A 27,650-nucleotide genomic window follows, 5' to 3' on the forward strand; every position below is an offset into this window, starting at 1 on the left:
TTATTTTTTAAAAGTATGAACTTGAGCCAGACTACTTGATTCAAATCCCAGCCTAGTTATTTCCTAAGATTGTGACTGTGTTGAATGACTTAATTTCTGTGTCTCGTTTATCTTATTTATAAAGTGGGTATAATGATACTATTTACTTCTAGAGGCTTTGAGGAAGATTAAAGAAATTAATATATGTAAAGCACTTAGAACAGAGAGGACACATAGTGTAAAATGTTTAATAGACTTAATAAAATGTTAGGATTATTGTTAATGGTATTGATAAAATAAAAACCTGTAGTGATCAAAGATAAAAATATAAAAGTGGAAGTAGTAAAAGCATTAGAGGAAAACATGGGTATGTAGTTTTATAAAATGAATGGGAAAAGCTCTACTAAGAATTATTTTAAAATTTATCAAGTGTGAAAGATTTTACTACATGATAATTGAGAAACTATAGCAAAAGATACCATGAACAAAGTCTAAAGACAAACAGTAACCTAAGGGAAAATATATACACCATATAGAAATAACATAAGGTTAAATTTCTTAATATACAGGAACATTTCTAAATCATTAAGGAAAATAAAACCCTGTGGAACAAGGGCAAATAACAGACGAAGACACCCAAATATCTAAGAAATATTTGAAAAGATTCTCAGCATCATTTGAAGTTAGGTACTACAAACTAAAATGTTTTTCACTTATCACATTAGCAAAGATTAAAATATTGTTCAATGTTGGGAACACAAGGCATTCTTGAGCATTATTGACGGGAGGTATAAATTTTAGACCTTTTTGGAGAGACGTTTGGCAATAATGGTCAATTTTAAAAGCACAAACCTTTTGAACCTCTAGTTTCACTTCTAGGAACTTATCTTTCAGATTCATCACAGAAGTTGTCCTCATAAATATAAATTAGTTCACTCCCTGAAATATTTTTCAGTGGAGATTTAATAAGTAATGTTATGTTTCTACAATGAAATACTGTAGATTTCTTTAGAAGAATAACGAAGATTTATTTATGCTAACAGAATATCTAGGATACAGTAAGTTAAAACAAGTTGAAATGTAGTATGATCCTTGTGTATTTAAAATATATATGTGCTTATATATACATTGCATACATACATAGATGTACAAAGGATACACAAGAAACCATTAGCTGTAGCTACTACATGTGGGAAGTGGGATACTACATGAGGGAGAGAGGGGACTTGTACTTTCACTTGATATTCTTCCTTGTTTGTATTTTTTTTTATACTGGGTATATTGTTAGTTTTAAAAAACTAATAAGAAAGGTTAGAACTTCTTCCATCCTGGGTATGTTCTCAATCGCCGTGTAACAAAATACCTCAAAACTTAGCAACTTAAAATGGGAAATATTTAATCTCAATTTCTGAGAGATGTGAATTTAGGAATGGCCTTGCTGGGTGGTTCTCTCTTAGGGTCTCATGAGATTGCAGTCAGGCTGTCATTTGGGGCTGTAGTTATCTCAAGACTCTAATAGTTGTGAAGGATCTGTTTCCATGCTTATTCACATGACTGTTGGGAGGCCTCAGTTTCTCTTCGGACTTCTCTATATAGGGCTCGTCACAATTTGGCAAGTTTGTTCTTCCAGACTGAGTGATCTAAGAGAGAGAGAGAGAGCCAGCATCCCAGAGTGGGCAAATCTTCGAGGTGATGTATCCTTACTTTTGCTGTGTGCTGTGGGTCACCCACCAATGCTGGTACATTGTGGGGCGGCGTGAGGATCAGGAGATAGGGATCATTGAGGCCATCTTAGAGACTAGCTACCACAGTGGGTCCATAACAGTATATATCTCTTGTAACACTTTGGGATTGTGGAGAAATAAATTAATCAGGCAACATTTAAATGGGAACTATGCTTAAGAATTAGTTATCTCCTTACCAATCTCTGTAAATATTTGCTTTTCTTTTTCAGGTCCAGCACAGAATCAAAGGCAGATTCCACCTGGGTATGGATTGCATCCTCAAAACTATAATGCTCCCTCAGGACATTACTCTCAAGGACCTGGGAAAATGACCTCATTGCCGTTGGATAGCCAGTGTGGCGATTACTATTCTGGCCTCTATACGGTACCAGCACAAAATGTGGTGACTCCTAACACAGCAAACCAACAACCAGGAACACAGCAGATATATGGCAGGGGCCCTCCTGCCCCTCGCACTGTGGGATCCACTCCAGGATACTTCCAGGGTGCAGCAGCATCAGCAGCCCATTTGCATACGAGTGCCTCCCAGCCACACTCCTCTTTTGTGAATCACTACAATAGTCCAGCCATGTACTCTGCCAATTCTTCTGTTGTTTCTCAGGGATTTCCCTCTACTTGTGGTCACTATGCTGTGTCAACTGTTTCTAATGCTGCGTATCCTAGTGTTTCATATCCCTCTCTGCCTGCTGGTGATCTATATGGGCAACAGATGTTTACCTCACAGAATGCTTCGACTATCAGACCAGTTAGAGATAATTCATTTTCTGGTCAAAATACTGCTCTCAACCATCCATCACCACTTCCACCTCCACCATCACAGCAGTACTACCAGCAGCAGAGTCTTTCAGCATACAACACTCTCTCGTGGTCATCTTCAGGCCTTTCATCGACTCAAGACAATCTCATTCGCAACCACACTGGTTCTCTGGCTACAGCCAACAACAACCCGACAAATACCGGTAGGTTGAATGAAAAGTTCACCAAAGCATGGCTGAAAATCAATGCATTTCCAATCAGGCTTTTATTTGCATGAAAGTTAAAGATGATATTGCCTAATAGAAAAATTGGAAATTAGCTCACCTTCATAATTAATTTGCTTTATTTAATGTGATATTTTGCAGCATCTCCCGGGGCCCTTCCCTCACCTGTTCACAATTACCACCCAACCATCTGTCTCTTGTAGCCTGATTCCTTACCATGACTGGGATCTCAGTCAATATTTATTAATATGTTTTATGCCTCTGCAATAGTTGTCTTTAATGTGAGTTAAGTATAGAGCAAATGAAAGGGTTCATTTGGGTATATGCTTTGTTAGCCACTACTTTTTTTGTTGTTGTACTAGTTTAACTTTGGGACAGTTACTATCCCAGCCAGAGCCCCACTCACTATAGAAAAGATGATGGCCTGCAATACAACACTGGTTTCTCTGAGTTAGCTCCTATTAGTAACTTTCACAGAAGATCTATTTCCTACACTTTAAAGCTGATGTTTTCTTATTCCCAGTTGATAAGTTAGGATGAAAGGGAAGGAAAGATGCTTGAAGAATAAATATCTTTGTGATTAGTTTTTGTGACCTTCCTAAACCAAGATGTGGTTAAGTTTATTAGTTTAAAAATTATGGATGCAAGCATATAGTCTTTTTAGTGTGGGGTTTCCATAGGGTATGGTCATTTAATTTAACTTGTGAACTTTAACTTAACAACTCCTGAACTAAATGAAAATGTATGTAAAGAATGAGAGTTGGTAAAACTGCTAGTTTTCTGAGTGATTTCTTCAGATTGTACATCAGAATCTGGATAACTACATGTCAGGGATGTTGTAGAAAAGTATCCTTCTCTGGATAATTAGGTTATTTAAAATTAGAACTTTAGAATATTAGATCAAGATCTGTTCTTTCATTGCTATGTCATTTAGAAACAATTTCAACTTCAAGCTACTAATAATGGTTTAAACAAAGAAGCTGGTATTTTTCTCACGTAACAAGAAGTCTAAGGGGATCCAGTGGATCCAGATCTCCTCAGTGTCTCTTCTGTCTTTCCACTCCTCCATTCTTCGCATGTTTGTTTATAGACAAAGAAGATAACTTCTCTACCTATAGATATCAAGTCAATTAAAAGAATTGACTGGATCTTGTATAAGACATCTTAAAGTATCATCACAGTTCCCAAACCTGACTGTAGACCAGAATCACTAGCACAGATTGTACTCTTCAGCCCCAGCTTACTGAGCTAGACCAGACTGGCCAGTGTAGTCTCAGGAATGTTTTTCTGACTCAATATCAAGGTGTGCCTAGTAAGAGGCCCAAATTCTGCTACAGTCTTTTTGCTTTACAGATGAGAAAAACCGTCCAAGTTGGCTGCTTATGGTCATTAATGTTAAAAACACAGCTTGTCTTGGAGTTCAGTTTCTTCTCTCAGTCTGCCCTTCTCAGAACTAGGGCTTTGTGTTCCCTAGAAATTCTTTTGTTTCTCTCTTCTTTTAGCAGCCCTTTTATAGATCAGCTTATCCTAAGGTCCCTCTGACTTAAGGATTTTGTGACTTTCGTGACAAAAAAAAAAAAAAGAAATACGGGTAATTCCTGTCTTATTTTTGAGACGGGATGCAACCAGTTTATATTGAGATGTGGGATCAGGGAAATATGGGGCCACATGGCTAACGAACAGAATACCTAATTGGAAAGGGCCTATCATTGAAAAATATATTGAAAAATAATAGAAATAATTACAAAATGATCTTCTATTTGAATAACTGTAGTAATTAGTTCTTTAGGCAAAGAGATGGGGTATATTTTTACTCTTTTAATCCCAGTACTGTACTGAGAAAAGCCATAAAAAATATAATTTTAGAAGTCAATTGTGTTCAGTGTTTTTTTTTTAACCTTTAGATTGTTAAATTACTTTTAAATTGTACTTCAGAGGTTGACAAATACATCTCAGGCTAATTAGACACATGCTCTTCACCATTTCAAAAGAAATAAAGAGGTTACTTAAAATCTACTTTAAAATTAAATATTACAGAAGTTCCCAAACTTTCTCAGTTGATATATCTCAATATTTTTTCACAGTACCACAGCAACTTAGTAATAATAGTTCATAAGGTGTTTGACAGTTGTCACTCTGCTTCTCTTGAAAATTTAAAATGTCCCTTGGAACCCTGTGAGTTTGTTGCACTGGCATCTTGAGTACCTAGGTACGAGGTTTGGGAACCATGGGAATATTGATTTTAATTTTCTAGAAAGATAGAAAACTTAATTGCTTTGAAACTCCTAAATTATATTGTCATATTAAAATGAGAATCTTAGGTACTAAAATAGTTTTGTGTGAAATACAACGTTTGAATAAATGACAAAATGCATTTTTTATTACTTGATTGTACTTATTTCATTTTTGAGTATAGTAAAACTTCTTAAGCAATTTTTAAAGGGTTGGAGATCCAAAAGCATAAACCTGAGTCAAGTGATTATCAAAAACACAGTGATAGAATACAAGCTGTTATTTTTAGGCAGTTGATGAATTCATATGCAGAAACGTGGCATAAAAAGACCTTTAAGTGTTATCTCATTTGCCTCTTTATTTTAGAAAAATTTAGCACTAGAACTTCAGATTATTTTATTAAAAAGTATTCTAAGTACGTGTTTTGGGTGCTCTTTGGTTGTTAACTTATGGTGAAATTTTGACTGGTGTTTAGAAGGTATCATCATCAGGCCATTTTAAAACTTTTAAACAGTCACTAGTTAAATGTCTCAAGGTTCAGAAGCTCTTTTGCAATTTGAGGTGATGTTGGTTGAGGGTGTGACAGCAAGATGAGTACTGAAACTGTAGATTAAAGTCATTTCCTTATTTTATTACCTTTCATTTTGAAAAGCACATAATTTTAAAATTAGCAAGATAAATCCTGTTGCCAATATCTAAAATTTTGCCAGGAAGATTATTTTTATTAAAATTACTGTATACACCTAAAACTAATATAAATTGTATACTAACTGCAATTAAAATTTTTTTAAATTATTTAAAATTATTTTTACTATTTTTTTTTGCTTAATAAGGATCACATGTTGATAGCATATTACAAAATAGTACTGTCTGATTAATGCTATTTTACTACGTACCGTTTTATAAAACAAGCATTTAAAAGGCTACTTATGTAAAAATAATAATATACATTTATATAATCCTAGTATAAAATTCCACAACATACTTGATTCTAACATATCATCACTGATAAGTTAATATTATATCTATTACTTCAGGGTAGTGATGTGCCTGAGGAAAAGCAAAATAAGTACCCTGTAGGAGAAGATTATCCGGACCAAAAAAAAAAAAAACAAGTTAGAAATAAATTAGGAAACAACATTGGAGGTATAAATAGTACAGTAAAGAGATTATTTTCAACTTTGGAAACGTGAGGTTGCAGAGTTACGAGATGGAAATAATGTGATTTTGCTTCCTCACACTCATACTCCTTCGGTTTTTCCAAAGCTACTTTTGAACCTTATCATCTTTTCTCAACTTCATACCTCCCACCTGTAAAGTTTTTTACATTTACTCCTCTAAATTCAGAAAATGAGATGTTGATCTTTGTGGTCATTTCCTTCAGATCTTGGCTTTTTCCATTATCTCTTTTCCAGTAGATCAGTTTCCTAGGTTCTACTGGGCTATACTATTAGAAAGGTGAAAGGAATTGATGAAGGGAAAACATAAGCTTGGTCCTATATGGTCCAGCAGCCATCAAAAGTTTTTAAGCAAGGGGATGACACTGTCAGATTTATGTTTCAGAACTTTCTTTTATGACCACTGTGGTAGACAGACAGGAGGAGGAACTTGGAGATAGGAAGACATGCTGGGAAGGAATTACTACAGTTATCTAGATGAAGAATGATGACTTGGGCTGAGACTTGTTTAGATATAAGACAGATGACAGAGATGATTACAGAGATTTGTTGATATAGTTTATGAAGCAAAAGGAAGAATAAAAGATGCCTTTTAAATTCTCCAGCTTGAAAAACGTGAATGGGTCGTAGTACTATTAGCTGAGAATTATTTCGTCTCCCTAGTTCTGAAAGAATTTTGTGTACAATCACTATAACGAGCTACAAGAATGAAATAGGGAACTACCTTAATACCAAAAAAGACAAAAGATTTATTCTTGAATTATGAGTTCTGTCTCTAATCATCCCATACACTGAACAGCAGTACAGCAGTTCATTTTCATAGTGCCAGTTTTACATATTATTTCTTCTGTCAAATTATCTTTGTGAAAGGGCACTTTCTTTTTGGCTGGCATACTTCCATGGTCCTTAATATTTGTAAAACATTTCTCCATCCATTTGACAAATATTCAAAAGTCAACTATATGATAGGCATTGTTTTAGTGCTGGGAGATAAAATAGTAAAAGCACCTGATCCTTCATGAAGTTTGCCAGTCTGTGTGGGGAAGCAGACATTATCCAGATAAACACAATGAATGTAAAATTGTTATTATTTAAATATCGTGAAGTGGAGATATATGATGTTTGAGTATACTCGTAGGTGCATCTGGTCTGTTAGTTTTGAACGTTAAGGAAGTTTTCCCTGATATTGGACATTTGAGCTGCAATCTGAAGCATGAATTCTCCTAGGGCTTCACTCACATGACTAGCAGCCTGCACAGACTGTTGACTCTCTAAGTTGGCTCCCTACTTGAAAAACTAACTTCCTTATATGATGGCTCGGGACAGAAAAAGAAAGGAAAGGGATAAGCTGCAAGGCCTCTTGAGACTTGCACACCATTACTTCTGCCACATTACTTCTCTTAATTAAAGCCAGTCAAGGTTAGCCCCAGTTTAGGGGTGGGAAAATAGTTCCACTTCTTAATAAGAGGAACAGCAAAATAATGTGACTGTGTTTTCAGTCTCCCATATGATGTTTGCTCTTCCTAAAAATGATGAAGCAACCAGCATATTTAAACTACCTTACACCTTCTTTCCCCATTCTCCGTATTTATATCATTCGTATACTATTGGGACTCCTTTTGTTTTGTCACCTTAGTTCTACAATTGTTTCAGTTTTAAACCTAAGTTATACATACACACACCCGTCATACATATATACATATATGTATATGCACATATGGTCAGTATATTATTCACTGCTTACTATGAGTCTTTTGTCTTAGGATTTCCCCCCCCAGATTTATTGAAGTATAATTAACATGATATTGTATGTTTAAGATGTACAATATGATAATTTGATACACATGTAAAATGATTACCACAGTAATCAGTTGATACATCCATCACCTCACATAATTACCTTTTCTGTGTATCTGGTGAGAATATTTAAGCTGTTTCCTTAGCAACTTTCAAGTATATAATACAATATTGTTAACTGCAGTCAACCATGCTGTACATTAGATCCCCAGAACTTATTCATCTTGTAACTGAAAGTTTGTACCCATTGACTGACATCTCCCCATTTCCCCCACCCCGCAGTCCTTGGCAACAACCATTCTACTCTCTCTTTCTGTGAATTCAGCTTTTTTAGATTCCACAGGTAAGTTAGATCATACACTATATGTCATTCTCTGACTTATTTCACTTAGCATAATACCCTCAAGGTCCATCCATCTTGTTCTAAGTAGCAGGATTTCCTTCTTTTGAATCGCTGAATAATTTCCGTGTGTCTGTGTATGTGTGTATCTACACCACATTTTTTTTATTCATTCATCTATTGTATGTTTTACACATACATACACACAGCATATTTTCTTTATCCATCGATGGGCATTTAGGTTATTGCATAGATTTTTTATCTCTTGGTTGGCTGAAGATTATTTTCTAGGTCAAGCAATTAGAGCTATCAAAAGGCCCACTGTGAATCACATGTACTTTATTCCAGAAGCCCAACCTAGTGTTACCCTCTGGTCCTTACTCAGTTATATGTGAAATAAGGCATCTAATTAGAAGCAGCAGATGAGAAGTGTTGACACACTCTGATGCAGTTTACAGTACAAAATGAGATCTGAGCAGATACTAGGAACATTTGTGGAGTTCATGAACCACATTACTGCAGAAACAAATAACCTCAATCTTATCTGAGGTACCATTGCATAGTACAGTAATTAATAATAGTGATCATTAGTAAAGAAAAACTTTTGGGTTTATTTTGTTTAAGAAGGTAAGGAAGCTTGTGAAATGTTTTAGGAAATTTTCCATTAAAGATTATTAAAACATTTGGTTAAGTACATTTTTGGGTTTTTTTGAAAATAATTTCTTTGTTCCACCTTATTTTCTAGATATACTTTACTAGATAAATGTGATATTACTGAAGTTTCTATAAGAACTTCAAATAAACTATTCTGTTAGTATTTTAATATATTTCAAGTTTATTGCTGTGGATGAAATAGTTTCTTGTCTTCAGTTGCAGATTCTTTATCCTGTCCTGTTATGCAAAATGTTCAGCCTCCCAAGTCCAGCCCAGTGGTGTCCACTGTTGTGTCAGGAGCTTCGTCAGCAAAAACACCTCCCACAGTAAATCACCTTGTTGAGCCTGTGGCCTCGGTTACACAACCATCAGAGCTGTTACAACAGAAAGGTATTGGAGAAATTCATTATACTATACAAGTAGCACACATATACATACATACTGATTCAAATAGCTGATTTTTAAGTCAACTGTATAACCGTAATTTTTAGAAAGTATGAAAAAATAATTTATAATTTCAGTTTAAACACTATTTTCTTTTTATATGTTAACTTCCAGTTACTTCATGAAATTATATTTTACATAATTGCAAGCTTAGTTTAAATACTATTTTGTTTTGCTTTTACATTTATTAAATTATTCATATTCTTCTATCTGCACAGTCTTTATAGTCATTTTCCTGGCTAATAATTAATTGTGTCAGTGTATTTTAATTAACTATTGCATCCCTCTATTATGCAACGTTTATTTTATTTTCTGTTTTTTAAAGGTTATTACAGTTTCTTTTAGGACAAAGTACCCATGATTTCTTTATCTAGTGTATTTCTATATCCTATTTAATGATTTCTATGCTTATCATTATTATTAATGGCAAATAACTTTGACCCAATTTTGAGGATGCAGTTATATCTTACATTGACAGCATTGAAAAACAATACAGTTTGTTTGCTCGTTAATATTCTTCTTGTGCTAAATAAGTGACAGGCAACTGTGTTGTTTTGACGCTGTTTCCCCACATTGTCTTTATTTTGGCAGTATTCACGGTTATTTTCTGTCTGGCTAAAATTCCAAATCCAAAAATTGATCTTTCAGGTTAATATACTTTATTTTTCATTCAACGAGAGATAACTGAACTGTTTTTAGAAGTCTGTAGTTTATATTTCTAGAGCAACCATTAGTAATGTTTTTAAGGACTATACACAATACATAATGACAACTCTTGATCTTGAATGTGAAGAACTGTCTTCTCTGTCATGTTCTGAAACTTGGGAAAAGCATCATATATCCTTAGGCTCATTTCAGTGCCTATGTCTGTTGAGTGTTTATGTGGTCAACAGAAGCCTTTCTATAATTTGATCAGATTATACATTATAAATTTTCTTATTTGGTTTTATAGGAAAACCAACTGCAGCACCAAGAAGTGTCCATTGATTTCCAACCAGCCAATGGGTACATTGGGAATAGAATCTAGTTATAAGTGTTTGCCTTTAAAGGGAGGGGCTGGTAGGAAAGTTTTGCTTGTCATGAGTAAGGTTAGGTTGTAGCCCTGGATGAACAGTGTTTTTTGGTGTGTGTCTTTCCTCTGCATTAAAGACTACTTCTATTTCTTAAATATCTTGCATGTTTTGACCCTTTACATTGCCCCTGCTAATTTATTTTTTTCCTATCGTATTTTTTACCATCTTATTTTAAATACCATGTTGTCATCTTACTGTATCATTTTGTAAACCACTTTCCCACTAAATAATAATTGTTTCTTTTTTTCTTACTAATATATCGAAAAGAGAAGGAGCTGCTATTTATTGAGCACTTACAATATGCCACTTTATATTTATTATTTCATTTAATCTCCATATCAATCCTACAATGTAGATATTCCTGTTTTACAGATGAGAAAAGTGAGATTTCACAAAAATTAGGTAACCTAAATTAGAAATTAGTAAGTAGCAAAGTGAAAGATTTTTAACTCAGACATTTCTATTTCATTCTGTTTATCTAAAATGAGGTTGAATGTTTTGTTGTTGGCCATTAACAAACTCTTGATTTACCTAAGATAAGCTCCTTGAATAAATATCAAGAAAGATAATAGTGGAGACATTTGAATTATAACTTTTATTATTCCTTTTACTATTCCTTTTTCTTAAGTATGAGATTGGTTTCTTAGTTTCCTCTTTGCCTTTGGGGTACACACCTACTTGTTTCTGAGTTAGGGCTACCATCTATGTTGTGCAAGTGGTAGTTTGTGTAAACGGTGCCTCTTGTAGTTGTGCCATGTATGGCCTGCATAGGATGTGCTGTGGTTCTGAGATGACTACTAAAATATTACTACTTAAAAGAGATGTCTTTTTTTCCTAGCTTCAAAGACACCCTTGCTAGTTATTCTTTCAAGGACTCAGCATTTTTTTCTGGTTTTTAGGGGAGAGCATTCAAATTTTTGCTTGCATATCTCCTAAAAAAATTTTTTTAAGCTCTAACTACTTAAACATTTATGAGATTGACATGTAAAATTTTTCACCAAAAGTTTAACTAGTTATATAATTTTCAACATACTGCTTGTGTGACTTTTAAAACAAAGACGTTACGTTATTCTTTGTATCCACTGAAATGATACCTACCACATCCTTTAAAAAAATACCCAAATATGCCCTTTTTTAACATTTGGAAAGTTTACATTTTTTCTTTATCTCCTTAATGTCATACCCCCTCCCCTGAATGTAATTATATATTTTTAAGCTAGAAACTCTTTTATCACTCTGTATCATACTTCTCTGCCACAGTGTTAAACATTGAGATTTTCAAATTTGTTTTATTGTTTATGACTATAAGTCTAAGCATTAACATTTTTTTTCTGGCTTAAGTAATCAGTAAAATTATTATTATTTAGTTGGTCAAAACAACATAAACATCATGACTTTTGGTATTTTTTAATGGACAGTACATGTTCCTTGAAATACGTATTTCAGTGAGGTAAATGCCTCCTCCCTCGCCATAGTTTTATGTACCTGAGTCATATATGATTAATTGTCAGAATAAAATAAACTTAGCTAAATTTCATTCATAGTTTTTATTTTTATACATATAATTGCTGAGAAACTTTGTTCATGCAAAGTGGATAGAAATGGTATTTGAAGGGATATATTAAAGCAGTATTGCTCTTTTGGGTTTTTAACCTTCTGAGTTACTTGTCAGAAATTTTTATTATTGTTTGTTAGGTTTTGTTTTCCAGATAGTTGGTGACATTATTATTAGTTTAATATAGTGGTTTACCATTTTAAAATACCTTTCACTTTTCTCTCTCTCTTGGTCATCATGTGAAATCGGCACATCATATTTCATTTTCCTTTCACAGATGAGGGAATTCCAGTTTAGAGAGGTAGGTGTCTTACCCAAACACATACAGACTCCCAAGGAGAGAGCAAGACCCAATGCAATCTTCTGCCTCCAAACTCAGTGCTCATCTTACTGAATCAGCAATTATTTAAAATATTGTGAATTTCATGATACCATTGCGAATATCTTATCACATCATTTCAGTGTATTTTTATCAAAACTTTTGAGTTGTGATGTAGGTCATTTATTTTATGGATGGTATCTTTCTATATAACCTGATTGGTAAAGGCAGTCATCATTTTCAAACCAGTGAGACAAACTTAATTCTTTGTGAGAAAGTCTGATGTAATTTTTTTAATCCAAAGAAACGTGTTTCTAGAATTCCAAGGGGTATCATTAACTCCATTGAGAAATAAATTGTAGCATATATCTTTTAAGCCAAATTACTAAATACAGTCAAAGATCTAATATGATTAATTTATCCCTTTTTTTTTTTATGGTAGGCTATAAAAGCTAGGCAATGAGTCAGTATACTGTTTCACATTACCAAATTTGAAAAAATACCATGTAATATGTACCTAATATGTTATTTATGAAGCGAGGATTATCTTGAAAAGCTCTGCATTCCTGTGGTAAATATATATATATTGTGTGTATCAAACTCTATTATTTGACTTTTTAAAAATGTTTACAAAGGAATAAAATATAAAAATCAGAAATAACTTAATTTCATCAGACATCATGAGAAAAAGGAATGTTCTCATGTATTTAATAAAAAAAGAAAAACATACACTGCTTAGGACTAGGTTCACCTGCTAGTAAATTGTTGTTGTTGTTAAAAGGAGATAGAATGAAGTATTCTATAGAATATAAGGAGGTGAGAAATGACAATAATCATTATAAATATGTTATGCTAAAATAGATTGTAAAGTACTATATTGAACATCTCATATTGATGCTGCAAGAAATCATGTAGAATTTTTATCTGAGTTTTAGCCAGTGTATCTTAAAAAAAAATTGGTGGTCCTAGAAAACAGTCTATTTGTTTTTATAATAATTAGCATTACTAAGAATACTACTCAGGTTGGTAGAAAGATTTTTTTTTTTCCTAATGACTTGCCCTAGGGCTAAGTATTAAGAATCGCTGAAAGTAATTGTTTTTAACTAAATATACACAAAGACATGTTTTTAAATAATAGCTAATACTTATATAATATTTAGTATATTTCAGGCACCATTCTAAGCTTTGAAATATGTATATTAATCACTTAATCCTCAAAACAACTACTTGAGGTAGTTACTACCCCATTTACAGATGGTGTAAATGAAGAACAGAAAGATTACTAACTTGCCCAAGGACACAAACTAGTAAGTGGTAGAACCTAGAACTGAACCCAGAGTCTTCATCTTTATCCACAATGTCCTGCCACTTGTCTAGTCAATACTTCTTAATGTTTTTGTTTTGTTCTCATGGGGCTCTTTGAAAAGCAGTGGGTTCTTTGACAGTAATGACTGGGGACCACATACATGCAGAATTATCAAATTAACTGTTTAAGGAAGAAGGATATTTTCCCTTTAGTGCTTGAGAGATTTTTATTCCTCAGGGCAGTGTTATAGTAAGATTTAGGATAAGTTAAAGGTATGTGTTTCCTTTGTAAAGTGAAAGAAAGGCTGTTGTTAACAGGCACTTAAGTTTTAGGAAAGAGTTCTATGGAAATTGATTCTCTTAAAACTATTCTTTTACGAGAACTCTTGGCAAGTTTTCTAGTATGTGTACCTTGTTGGATGAACAGCTTAGGAAAGATAAGTTGCTCAGAAGTCTGAACCCTTGAATTTAAAAGAGCTAACTTCCACAAGGGATTTATTCTCTTAAGACTAATTTTATTTATTTACGCCATTTCTGTACCTAGGGAGCAGTGAAGATGCTTTTTATTAAGCAGCCTGAAGGTTGTGGTCTCCTGGAGTTTTGTCTGAAGACCAAATGGTGGTCGTTTAAACCCAGTGCTTTGTTTTGTTTTGTTTTTCATATTGGGGCCCTGTTAATTATAGAATTCTTCATAATGTCAGTTCTATGAAGTGTTTCTTGCCTCACGGTGTACTAGTGTCATATCTCGTAAACTCTGATTAAGAGAGAATAAGTCAGCATATAGCATTCCCTCCCAGTTTGATGGTGGTGGTCATAGTAGGGGTGGAAGGTACTCCACATACCTTTTTACAGTGGGTTTCAGGCTGAGCTCTGGAAGACATCATATTCTGCCACCTTATAGATGCAACCTGTGTATCTCATACATAGGTTTCTGGCTCTTAGAGTCTGAGTAAAGACCCTCAGGAAGCTCTCAACCATTCACATAACTTGGTCGTCAGCCCCATTCTGGCCCTCACTCCCCATTGGTTGCATTTTGTATGTAATGGACCCAATCTGGAGCGTAGCACTTAAATATGGATTGATGTTGCTATGGACCACTCACCATTCCTCTGTAGATTAACTAAAATGTCATCTTCTTGTGCCATTAATACTCCTAAGCTTTTAACAAAGTTTACTTGAACAAGCAAAGGAAGGTTAAATTCTGAGCATATTAAGAAGCACATTTGTGGTAGGGCTTTAATCTTGACACTTTAATCTCTAACACGTCTCAAAAAGAATTGCATCTTTTTTTTAAAATAATTAATTAATTAATTTTTTTATGGTGGCATTGGTTAACAAAATCTATTAAGTTTCAGCTGTACACTTTAACAGTAAGGCATATATATATTTACACTGTGTGTTCACCTCCCATAGTTAGATTTCAGACCTGGTTAGTACTTGGATGGGATTGCACCTTTTCTTAAGAAATAAAATTTTGAGTAAGTTGTGTGACATTGTCTTAATATAGTACATTGACAACTGTAGTGTAATCTAAAATGATATAATACAGTATTACTCTGTCTTATAGATTTGTTCTAGTGCATTAAGTAGTTCTATGTTTTTTTTATCATCGTATGGCCATCTCATTTGCTTCTGATTAAAGCATCGGGTATGTTTCCAATAATAAATCTATTTTTATTCAGTAAACCTAGGGAAAGAGGAAAATATCTTACAATACATATGGTGTGCCCTGTACTTTGGCTTCTTTGGTTAGTTAGAGTCAGCAACCTGCATATTCTCTCAGTCATGAAAAAAATGGATTCTCTATTTTTTTTCCCTGCTTATTGGCCACACTTAGCTCAGCACAGTAAATAGAATTTCTTCCTTTTTATTTCTTACTATATACATACACATGTGTACTTCTTAAAGTGCAATGGTGATTACATTTTGAGAAAGTACTTCATTTTTTAAGGAATTCTTAAATTGAAGAATTTCTTTTCTATAAAATATTTTTACTGTTAACTTATGTTTAGTTGTAAACTTCTTGATATATTTAACCTAAGGTCTAATTTTCATTTTAATTGGGCTTTTTTTAGAGAAACATTTGGTCTTTCAAGTTATCAAGTTTATTTCTTGTATCGTCTGAACTTACTTAAATTGATTTTTATTTTCTCAGATGAATTTGTTGTAGCTGCTACTTTGTCTATATTTAGAAGATATTTCAGCAAAGCCAGCAGATTTTTCTATGACTTTTTTAGTCATAATGGGGGAGATCACTGCTTCTGATGTACAGTTTAACCTTTGTTCCCTTCTAAGCTCAAATTTTACTCTTTAATAGCTTTTTATCTTGCTATAAACATGAATTATGTTTATCCATGCTAATTTAAAAGGTCACCTAAAAAAACAGTGAAGTGTATCAGGGGACTTCCATGTGATTTTGCTGAGGTTGGGCTTCATTGTGTTTCCAATATTGTGAAATGTTCTTGAAAATTCACACTGTGTTTCTGGGTGTTTTCCGCCCCCCCGCCCCCCCCACCCCCCAAGCAGAACTATAAAGAGTACAAGAGGTTTACTCTTATTTATAAAGTGTTTTCATTTTTAAGATTATTTTGTTTTCCCTTTTGAAATTTCTGTGGCTGTTAATTTTTTAAGTCTTGATTTTACCAGATAAATTATAAAAATATTCAATCAAATATTTTTAAAGGGAAGCATTATACAGTTACCAGCTGCTGTGTCTTTTCTGCAGAATCAGCCTTCTCTTGGTGTATGTCACAGACCAGTCTCATTCACCTACTTCAGTCTCAGTGCAGCCAACAGGCTGATGCTGAGATGACTGGCCATTTCAGAAAATCCACTCTCCTGTAATTGTCACACTTGTAGGGCCGCAGTTAGTAAACCCATTTTTTGAGTACTGTGAGCGGAGAACTATGCTGAATACAGTTCTTTTCTTTAACTGTCATTCTTTTTCCGTTATGGGAACTGAGTTACCATCAAGGTGCCATTAGCAGAAGGAATATATCGGATATCTATATGTGTGTCATAAGCTGTATAAATTCATTTCAGTAGAAATGATCACTGCTCACCAGGAGTGCGCAGTCCCAAAGGAAGTATACCACGAGGGCCCTAAGATTAAAGAAGGTAAACGTATATAGATCCCAGTAAGATTTTCAGAGAACATCATTGTTGTTTTCTAAATATTATCAGTGTAATACATGGTACTTTTTTCATACTTAAATCAGTTCATATTAGAGCTGCTTTTACTAAACTGCTTTGCAGAGATTTTCTAATGGTTCCAGTTTTGATAATAAACTTGCTAATATTAATATGCATGCTGGGATGCTCTTTGGAATGTCAGAGTTCTTTCTCACTTTTAATGCAATGTCAAATTTTATTTCTCATCTTTCCTGTTGGTTTGACTCTTGTGTTTGTGCTTTCCACTTTACAGGCATGCAGTATGGTGAATATGTTAATAATCAAGCTAGCTCCGCACCAACTCCCTTGTCATCAACTTCCGATGATGAGGAAGAGGAGGAGGAGGATGAGGAAGCAGGTCTGCCTTAGCTTTACACCAGTTCTTGATCTTTTCCTACTCACTTCTTTTTTTAATGTCCACAGTCCTCGTAGCCTTTTATAAAAAGGTATCTCTGCAGATTTAGCCCAACGAACTTGCTTGGTTTGGGTTGTGGAAGGTTGGGGTCACTTGAAATGAGGTGTTTTGCTTGCTTGTTTTGTCTTTCCTCTTTTGGACATCTTTGCCATTTCATTAAGTAACAGTACATCTTTCATGATAGAGTGCTTTTTTTAGAAATGTGTTTCCTTTTTATGTCATGCTAAAGAATGAGTGCTGACTGCAGCTTTTGGCTGATGATTGCTCTAACACCCTTTTAGGAATGATGTTTTATTTTCTGCTTTGCATGCTACTTTAGTCTAATGAAAACGAACCATTTGGGTCTTATAATAGTGATAGAGAAATAGAACGTTTCTTTGAGGTCTTTTTCACACTTATTATATACTTAGAAAGCCCAAAATTTGTAGTTATTTTCCTGCTTCATGAAATAGTAGTCCACATCTTGCTAGTTGAAGAAATTGTACATATGCTTACATGTTGCAGCCTGTTTAATATCTTTTCTGCCTTTAATAGAACAGTGCTGAACATTGAGTAGTTCAGTTCCTCCATTAATTCTTACAGTTTAAGACTGAACCAATAAGTTATGATCTTTTCAAGCTATTATATGTGACCATGATTCTTCTGTTATCTTTATTATTGAGTGGAGAGATTTGCTTTTTTGTAAACAGTATTTAATGAAAAGTTTCTGTTTCCTGTGCATTTAAAAAATTTTCAAATCCTTATGCTTGACTTGAGAGGGGATGAAAAAAGAGATTCCAGATGAGGATTAATTTTTCTTACTCTAAGTATATAAATACCTATCTGTCTTACTGAATTTTTTGTAATTTTTTTATCTTATACAATTTCAGTCTTACAGAAAAGTTGTAAAAAGAGTACAAGAAACTCATATACATTTTACCTAGATGGACCATTTTTGCCCTACTTGCTTTATAATTATACATTTTTTTCCTACATCATTTGAAAATAAGAGATACCATGAACCTTTGCCCCTAATACTTCAGTGTGTATTTCCTAATTATAAAGACAGTGCCTTATAATTAACATTAAATAACATAAACAGTACAGTTATTAGCACATCGAACACTGACACAATAATATCTGGTACACAGTCCATAGTCAGATCTTAACATTTGTCTCAATAAGATCTTTAATGGCTGTTTTCATGGCCCAGGATCTAATCCAGGGTCATGCATCCAATTTAGTTATCATTTCTATTTAGACTATAAAGGAATAGTTCCTTAACCTTCCTTTCTCTTTCACTTTGACGTTTTTGAAGAATATAGGTGAGTTATTTTGTATAGTGTCCCGCAGTTTGGGTTTATCTGTTGTGTCCTTGTGGTTAGTTTCAAATCATGCATTTTTGGCAGGGTTGCCACTGTGCCTTCTCTTTGAGGCACATGATGTCAATTTGTTCCCTTATTGATGATGTTCACTTTGATCACTTAAGTCTGCCAGGGTTCTCCAACTTGTCCTACTTTTCACCCTTGAAATTAGTTAAGTAATTTGTGAGGAGACTCTTTGATACTATGTAAATGCCCTGTTTATTAAACTGTCATTCATTTGGTTTAGCATTCATTGATGATTTTCTGATTCCAACATTCCTTCTATATTTACAAGTCAAGGTTTCATTATAAAGTAAAGGATTTCCTTCTCCCTTGTTGATTTCTTTGGGTTCATAATGACTCGTGGGTTCTCATTTTATTTAGTGGGTTATAATCCATTACTATCCCTAGTTATTTAATAGCAATTTGTCCTAAACTTGGCCAATGGCAGCTCCTTTAAACTGTCTTTTAAGAATATTCCCATGAATCTTTAAACTTTAAGGTTCTTGCTTTAAGTACCTTAAGTCCTCAATAAAATGTTCCTAGCTCATCTTATTACCGACATTGCTACAGCCCTGGAATGAGCCATTTCTCCAAGGAGTCCTGGGTTGCTTCAATGAAGAAGGTATTTTAGAAACCAAGATCTGATTGTAGTATGTGGTCATTGCTACTGATGTGTCATTCCTCCCAGGCCCTGAATTATTGTTATTATTTAATGTATATAATATTCAGATCTTAGAAACATGTCACTTTTTAAAAATATTTCATGCTCCTTTTTTTACACATTTCAAAAAATGTGTTATTAATGTAATATTGTCAGCCTAAATAACTCCCATTTTTGTTCTGCTTGCAGTTAGATGCAGTTGTTGAAAATTCCATTTCCTTAGACTGAAAAAAAAAAATTGGACAATCAAAAAGATTTAGCATTTATAGCTTTTCTCCTAACACCTCCTCTTGTTTAACTACATTTTTTTCTTGAATACATTACCGATTAAAGATTCCTGAGTTCTTAACTCTTGACAAAATGATGATTTTAATAATACCTAACATTTTTTGAGCACTTACTATGTGCCAATTGCAGCGCTAAATAACTAATATGTCTCCCTGGATTTTTATGTTAATTTTCTAGATTCAAATCCTGACTTTGTCCATTACTAGCTTTGTGGCCTTAGCCAAGTTTCTTAAGCTCATTATAAAAGAGGAATAATAATAGCAACAATTACATATGGTTGCTATGAGGATTGAAGGTATTCTTTATAAAGCTTAGAACAGTGTCTGGCAAATGGTAAACACTGAAAAAGATTAGGTGTCATTACTAACATTAAGATCATGTTCTTATCTCAGTTTATTTTTCTCAACAATCTTGTGTGGCAGAGATAATTGGCTCCATTGTACAGATGAATTGACTGAGATCTGAACACTTTAAGAAACATTTGTCTGTGGTGACACAACTAATAGCAAAGTGAGGAGTGTGGCTAAGGTCACTGTCTGCAAAAAGATACAGAAAGTGTTCTCCATCTCCTAGTGAGAACATAGAGCACTGGAGTAGGAGGGAACTAAAGAACACAGGGCAGCATGCAGTCACTCCAGTATTGCTTACGTGGTATCTTCTTCCTGTGCCTTTTTTATTATGCAGCAAAATCATAAGACTATATTGGGGACATTTTTACTAGAATCCTGGTGTTCTTTATTCATGGTTTGTTAAAAAATCATTTTTGTTGATTGCAAAATAAAGGGATGTTCTGAATGAGGGAAAAGAAAAATGTGGAAAGAAAACCTAGCTTTAAAATGAATTTGTTTTATTTTTTTAAACACTAAGTTACAGTAATTTTTCGTATGTAAAGAGGTAAAAGAAAGCTCAAATTGGTTTGGGGTTTGCATATAAGTATTTTTTTATCCTTTTTTTTTAATCTTTTTTTTTAAATGTACTTTTTATTTATAGTTGACATAGAATATTAAATTAGTTTCAAGTGTACAACATAGTGATTAGATTTTTATATGTGCCAGAGGGGTACATATAAGTGTTTCTATAAAGCAGAGATTTGGAGTGCTCTACTATTTAAGCATTTTAGTGGTAATTAATTCCCAGTATTCATGAGATATTTGTGTGTTTAGGCATTGTGGAATTGACCTCCAATTTTGAAAAAAATTACTGAACAGTAATGAAATAGCTAGCAGGTTTGAAAATCAGTAATATTCCTCTTTATCATTAAGTTAAAGTAACTATGCACTTATTGTAGCTTTTCATTTATTAAAGCTTGTAGTTTCCTTGGCAGCAAGTCTAACTGGCAGTCAAGTACAGGAATATTTGTTTTAAACTTTCAGTTTTAAAAGAAAACTATTCTATTTCACTTCCAATTTTACATTAAATCATCTAATTACATTTTTAAAATTACATGCTACAAATAGGCTTCCTTTTTGAACTTTCCTCATTAAATTCATACTTAGAAGCTAAAATAGGATTTTATATTAGGGACAGTCTTATATTTTTTTGGAAGCTTCTAAAAATTCAGAATTGTTGGAAAAGAAAATTAAAGCTTGAGCAAATAGAAAGCTTCTGGTTCCCGTAATGGTTTATCTGAAATTATTCTTTCCTTTTTGAGCTTATTCAGTTATAAATATTCATTCCTTCAGTTACTGCTAGAGTGCAACTTTCATTAGTTTTAGGTAGAGTAATGCACACAAGTACTTTCATACTCTTAATAGTAAGGAATATTAACTCGAAAATGGAGTGAAAGGGAATAAGCAGTAAAGAAAAATTGAGAAGTGAAATAAAGTAAAAGAGGGGGAAAAAACCAGAGGCTCTAGGCTGTGACAAGTCTTAGTCTCTGGAGCAGGTACTGTTCTGTTACCTGTTGTACATGCTCCCAGTCGACTTGCCTCTAGAGAATTTTTAGGTTGGGAAGAAGCCAGACAACAGGAAGCTCTCTGCCATAGCTCTATTAATGTGACAACTTGATGCTATATTTTGTAAGTGATGTTAGAAAAAATGTTTTTTAATTTTTTATAATGAGTTTTTTTTTCTCTCTTTTTCTCATAATGGGTTTTAAGGTGCTAGTCAGTTTTTGATTGACTTTCTTAAGGCTAATAGTAATTTCTCAGTGCCATGCACTATGTCAGAGATAATGCTATGTTTATGGTTTGCTAGGGTAAGTTAAAAAGCAATATTGTTTGCTACAGAACAAGTTAAGTTGACTCCTGTAGATAATAAGACAATATTGGCCTGCTTAGCTCCAACTTCCCAAGATAATTCTTTTTCTTTTAATTGAAGTAAATAATACAATATTATTAATTATAATCACCGTGCTGTACATTAGACTCCCCCAAACTTATTCATCTTATAACTGGAAGATTGTACTCTTTGACCAGTATCTCTCTTTTCTCCCCACTCCTGTAGGAGAATCCCTTTTAAGGGTTCAGAACCTATCTTTCATTTTAATTGATGTACTATTTTATAATTTAAACAAGTAAATATTTTTCAGTTGAATTCAATACATATTTAATATGGTTTTTAAATTTTATAAATTTAGCACATGTCCTGGGTCTGTGAAGGATGTAAAAAGACACCTATGTCATCAAGAAAGGTATTAGTTTGAATTTTTAGTATTTACATACATTAAAAAGAAAATGTGTACTGTATTCGCAAGTGGTACCTGTTATCTGAACATTCAGCTTGCAGACATCCTATATATATGATTGCTATATATGGAAGCTCCATCTTGCTGTATAGCGAGAGGGGGCAGAGTATTGGGGCTACAGTGGAAGGGGATTTGATGTCTAGAGTTAGAATTCAAAAGGTACTTTCAAATAGTAATGGTATTCAATTGGTGATTGGATGTCTATACTAGCCCCCAGTCTAATTAACAGAAAGACTGAACATTTGCAAATGCTTCATTTTTTCCAGCCTGTTGCAGATGTATAGTAGTTAATCAATTAATATGGATCTTGGGTGTTATAAGCGCCTGTAAACTAACTTGACTGGTACTTATTAGTACCAGTTATTTCATTATTTCTCTGAAAAAGTATATTCTGAGTTCTGAACAATCAATTGATAAACAGATTATTTGATAATGCCCCATTAGTAAGCTTGATTAAAAACCCAAGAAGCTTATAGTCTAGTTTGGAATAAAGAACAAAATTTATAGTAAGCCCTATGTTAATCATCGTGTTTTATAGGAATACATGGGAGAGTCTGGAACCAGATGTCGTGTGAGATAACAGGGAAGATTCTCAGGGGATATCTGAGCTGAATCTTAAACGAACTTGGAATTAGGCAGGTGAGGGATCTGAGGAGAGGTGGAAATGCTTTAAAACAAAGCAAGAAGCTTGCGAGAAAATGGCTTATTTGGGGAACTTTAGTGAATTTGGGACCTATGGTCTGCCAAGGACAATGGAAGGAAAAAGTGAATGAGGTTGGGTAGGATGGGTGAGTGAGATCTTTAAGAACCTTGTACAGCAGGCCCTCAGTTAACATCATTTTGTTATAATGTTGATGAGATGCCGTAGGAACTTACCTCTTGTTTATATCGATTAGCCTGTGGTCTAAATGATGTTAATTATTTGATTTCACTTAATTCGCATAAACTATTGACGTTAAGTGAGGACTTACTGTATTTTATATTAAGATGTTCGGATTTTATCTTGAAGGTAGTAAGGAGTCACTGAAGGAGTTTACATGGGAAAATAACAGCCAAATTTGCACTTTAGAAAGATCTCTTATAGAAGAATGCATTGGAGCATATTGAAACTTGAGGCTCCTGGAATAATGAGAAAAATGAGTTCTTGGGCTAAGGTAGCAGGAAGATTGGAAGAGAGTATAGTATAGCAGAGAGGGAGAGTATAGCATGGCATTACCAAAAAAAGGAGACCAATTTTAGAAATCAAAAGTAATTGAGGTTAGCAATGATAAATGTTAAGGAATGTTTAGTTGAAGTCTGAGAAAAAAAGTTGGCTTTATCAATCAGGTGATTCTTATCTTGTTTTTTTCTTTCTCCCCATTTGTAGCATAAGGTTTGAAGAGAGAGGGGAAGGAGAGAAAATTAAGAATATTTCCTGAGTCTGGCTAGTATTTGTTTAATTTATATCTGTTATATCTGTTTAATCTTAACAGTAGCTCTGTGAAGTAGGTGTTATTTTAAATGTCATTACAAAAAAGCGGCTCAGAGTTGTTGGATGTTCTGTCCATTTTCTCTCAACTGATAAATGGTGAAGATAGAATTTCACTTATACCTTTGCATGTTTTATGCAAGTTATAAGGAAATAAAATTTTAGATTATCTGGTTAATTTCAATTTAAGCAATAATAGTAAGTGCATTGGACGTCGTTGACCCATATTGCTTATCTTTTCAAGAGAAAGCAACTTAAATCTTTTTTTAAAGGCTTAAAAGCATTTCAATACTTTTCTCTCAACTTCAAGGATTCTGAGTTATTTTTGTGATCTATTTTCCCCTTATTTCTTTAGATTTCAGCTCCTCCTCCTCTTCCTCTTCTTTCAGTGTGAGAGGTAGAGCCAGTAAAAAAATGAAGATTCTTCCGAAGTACTACATTCAGACTCACCCCCCACCATTTGTTTTCAGAGTATTTATTATCACTAATTGTAGTTTGGAGTGACTAAGGCAAATTGGGCTTGTGTAAAGTTTAAGAGTAGGGACAAGTACCATAGCTGTTCGTTCAATTAAAAGCAACTTGTATACAGAAAGCAGCGTTTTGCTTGGTATAGTGGTTCCAAAGATCAGTACAATAGCTTAGCTGCCTTCGTATACTTATAATGTATTAGGGAAGCAGAAATCATACACGATTATAATACAACTTGAAAAGTGCAGTAATTCAGTGTTGAGAATATGCAGAGTCAACATAGGAGAGGGAATGATTTTCCATATCAGAAGGTTTCATGGAGGATTTGAAATTTGAAGGATGAGTTGAAATTTGCCATGTAGAGAAAAGATATCTAGGCTGTTGGACCAATATGTACAATGCATAAACACAAGAAAAAAATGGTGTATTGGATGAAGAGGGAGAAGTGTGGTGTGAGTGCATCCTAAGGTAAAAGGTCCCTTTTACCTCTATCTCTTCCCTTTTACCTTAGGATGCACTCACACCACACTTCTCCCTCTTCACCCAATACACCAAATTTTAAAGTTCCTTTTATGCCTATGACTACAAAGGCATTTAGACCTTATTCTGTAAGATGATAGGGGAATTAATGAAGATGTTTTTAATCATATTCAAGGTAGTAACATATAAATTTCATAATATACCTTTAAAAAAATACCAATTTGATTTATGTTGGCAGTGACAGCGTGACCAAGTTAGAAGTAATCTGAACTAATAAATTTTAGCAAAGTGGTCTATTTAGTTTAGTGGTTCATCTGGATTTATAATTTTTATTATCGCTTTGATATTTTAACAAGTCCAAAATAGAAATTTGCAATTGTTCTTTTCTCCTGAAAGTAAATTTTAAATTAGCAGGTTTTTAATTTTTAAATAAGTAAATCAGAATAACTTTATGTAAAATTAATATTTTAAGCATTAATATTTGATTTGGCATGAAAGAAGCTAAGCAGTTTAATTTAATGTGTTTTTTGAAATAATTTGATATATGTAATCTTTTACCTTTGGACTTAATTTTTTCCAAGAATAATTATTTCTTGACATTTATATTTAAAAGTTTTTCTTTATCAGAGAGAATGTTATGGTGTTTTTTTTAACAGTTATTAATTCACATACCATAAAACCCATTCATTCAAATCGTACTGTTTGGCAATTTTTAATTATATTGACAAAGTTCTACAACCATCACTATTTAATTTCAGAACATTTTCATCACCCCAAAATAGAAACTCTATATCTTTAGCAGTCATTTCTTATTCTTATCCCCTTGCACATATACACACAGCTCTAGGCAACTGCTAATCTACTCTTTGTCTCTATTGGTTTGTCTATTTTGAACTGTTTAAGATAAACAGATCATATAATATGTGGTTATTTGTGATTGGCTTCTTTTAGCATGTTTTTATAAAAAAGTTTATTCATGCTGTGGTATGTATCAGTACTTCATTTTTTTTTATTGCCTAATAATAGTTCATTGTATGGATATATCACATTTTATTCATAAATTGATAGACATTGGTATTGTTTCATTTTGTTTGTTTTGCATTCACTAAAAAAGGTTTTATTTATTAAATGTTGTTTACTATTGACAGCTTTGTCTTTTTTTTTTTAATTTTATTATTAGTTTCATGTATACAGTACATTGGTTAGACATTTATGTAGTTTATGAAATGATCCCCCCCGATTACTCTTTCCTCTCCTCTGGCTCTACACCTAGCCATTACATTACCACTGACTGCATTCCCTGTGCTGTGTGAGTTGTTTCTACTTTTTGACTGTAATGAATAATGCTGCTATGAACATTTGTGTACAACTTTTTTGTGGAGGTATATGTTTTCGTTTTTCCTGAGTGAAATTGCCATGTCATATGATAACTCTACATATAACCTTTTGAGAAACTGTCAGATTGCTTTCCAATGTGGCTGCACTATTTTACAATCTAAGGAGGGTTCCAATTTCTCTACATCCTTGCCCAAACTTGCTATTATCTGTCTTTTTAATTGTAACCATCCTAGTGGATGTGAAAGGGTATTTTCTCATTGTGGTTTTGATTTTCATTAACATAATGGCTAGTGACGTTGAGTATCTTTTCATAGACTTATTGGCCCTTTGTTTATCTTCCTTAGAGAAATGTCTGTTTAAATCCTTTGCTCATTGTTAATTTGGTTGCCTTCTTGTTTGAGTTATAAACAAGGGTTATTTACATATTTTGGATACTAGACCCTTATTAGATATATTTTTGCAAGTATTTTCCAAAATATATTCCATTCTGTGGGTTATCTCTTTACTTACTTGATGGTTTTGTTTGGAGCACAAAAGTTTTCAATTTTGATGAAGTTCAATCTAATTATCTTAAAATATACTGATACTGATAAAATATATTTATCAGCTTATAATTTGGTAGACACAGTTTTTGAGGTGTGACTGTATTAATATTTCTATCAATTTAAAATTTGTATTTGTGTTTGGCTATCTTGAGTGGTTTGATATCTTTTCTTCTCTAAGATGCCATCACATGTGTTTGATTAAATTTTCTCATCTGCTCTGTATTCTCCCCACTCTCATCCTCTATTCTTATATTTATATCAGAAATTATAGTTTTTTTAATGCCTTTAAGTATCAGTCATTTTACTTTTTTACTAGAGTCAGCAAAACGTCTTTTTTCAAAATTGCCAAAGGCTGCCCTAAGATACATTGTCATTTTAAACTTAGTAGATACTTTCATTTTCCTTTTAGGTGTTGACAGCTCTTCTACCACAAGCAGCGCTTCTCCAGTGCCCAACAGTTACGATGCCCTAGAAGGAGGCAGCTACCCAGGTAATTTATTTTGTGCTTATTTGATGTTTATTTGAAAAGTTACTGGCTGTCATCAGTTGCTTTCAAACATGAACATATATTATACATAATTAGCAGGCTATATTTCTAACAAAAATAAGAGACATTTTCCCAGTGTTTCTCAGCCTTAATTTAATAGTGTTGTTATGTTAATAACTATGAATGTTGTTTCTAGGAGACCTAAGGAAATTGATTATTTTATTTTTGTTATGCTCTTTATCTTTTTTCCTCCTTCTAACAGACTTTTAATAATGAATAATTTTTCTCTTCCCTTTTTTAATGCTAATAACTCCTTAAATGAATTTTATATTTCTGTTCTCATGCTTAGGTCCTTGAATTCCTTCCAACTAGCCTCTGAATATAAATAGTCTTTGACTCTTTACTCCCCCTATGGCTCCTGGCTGCCTCCACCAGGTAAATAGATTAACCACCTTGGGTATAGCTTTTGGAGGCATAATTTTTAAACATATCTGGAAATAACTTTGGTCATTACATAGAAACAGGAATAGTGGATAGTACTAAAAGGAAAAAAAAAACAACTTTTATAAGTAATAATCATTTCATTATAATATCTTGTACTGATCTTCCTGATTCGCCTGTCTCCCATCACTCCTGTCACTTGACAACCATACCTGACCTTCCTGTTTTTTCTCTTTTTTTAATGATTTCAAACTT

General features: G+C 33.4%; 1 protein-coding gene across 7 annotated transcripts in view; it reads left to right on the forward strand.

Annotated features, from left to right (window-relative positions):
• Positions 1–27,650, forward strand: part of SEC24B (SEC24 homolog B, COPII component) — a 73,828-nt gene that overhangs the window by 17,342 nt on the left and 28,836 nt on the right. For 2 of the 7 annotated variants that reach the window (XM_039848841.1, XM_039848842.1), the window contains exons 2-5: positions 1,934–2,683; positions 9,122–9,295; positions 17,026–17,130; positions 26,877–26,957. In XM_039848841.1, coding sequence (XP_039704775.1) covers positions 1,934–2,683; positions 9,122–9,295; positions 17,026–17,130; positions 26,877–26,957 — 1,110 coding nt within the window. Of the gene's footprint in view, positions 1–1,319; positions 1,669–1,933; positions 2,684–9,121; positions 9,296–17,025; positions 17,131–26,876; positions 26,958–27,650 lie in introns of those variants that run through there. The other 5 variants (XM_039848840.1, XM_039848839.1, XM_039848844.1 and 2 more) reach the window with 5 other exon arrangements.

The sequence above is a fragment of the Pteropus medius genome, unplaced genomic scaffold (genome assembly GCF_902729225.1).
Source record: "Pteropus medius unplaced genomic scaffold, Ma_sr-lr_union100, whole genome shotgun sequence".
Lineage (NCBI taxonomy): Eukaryota > Metazoa > Chordata > Mammalia > Chiroptera > Pteropodidae > Pteropus > Pteropus medius.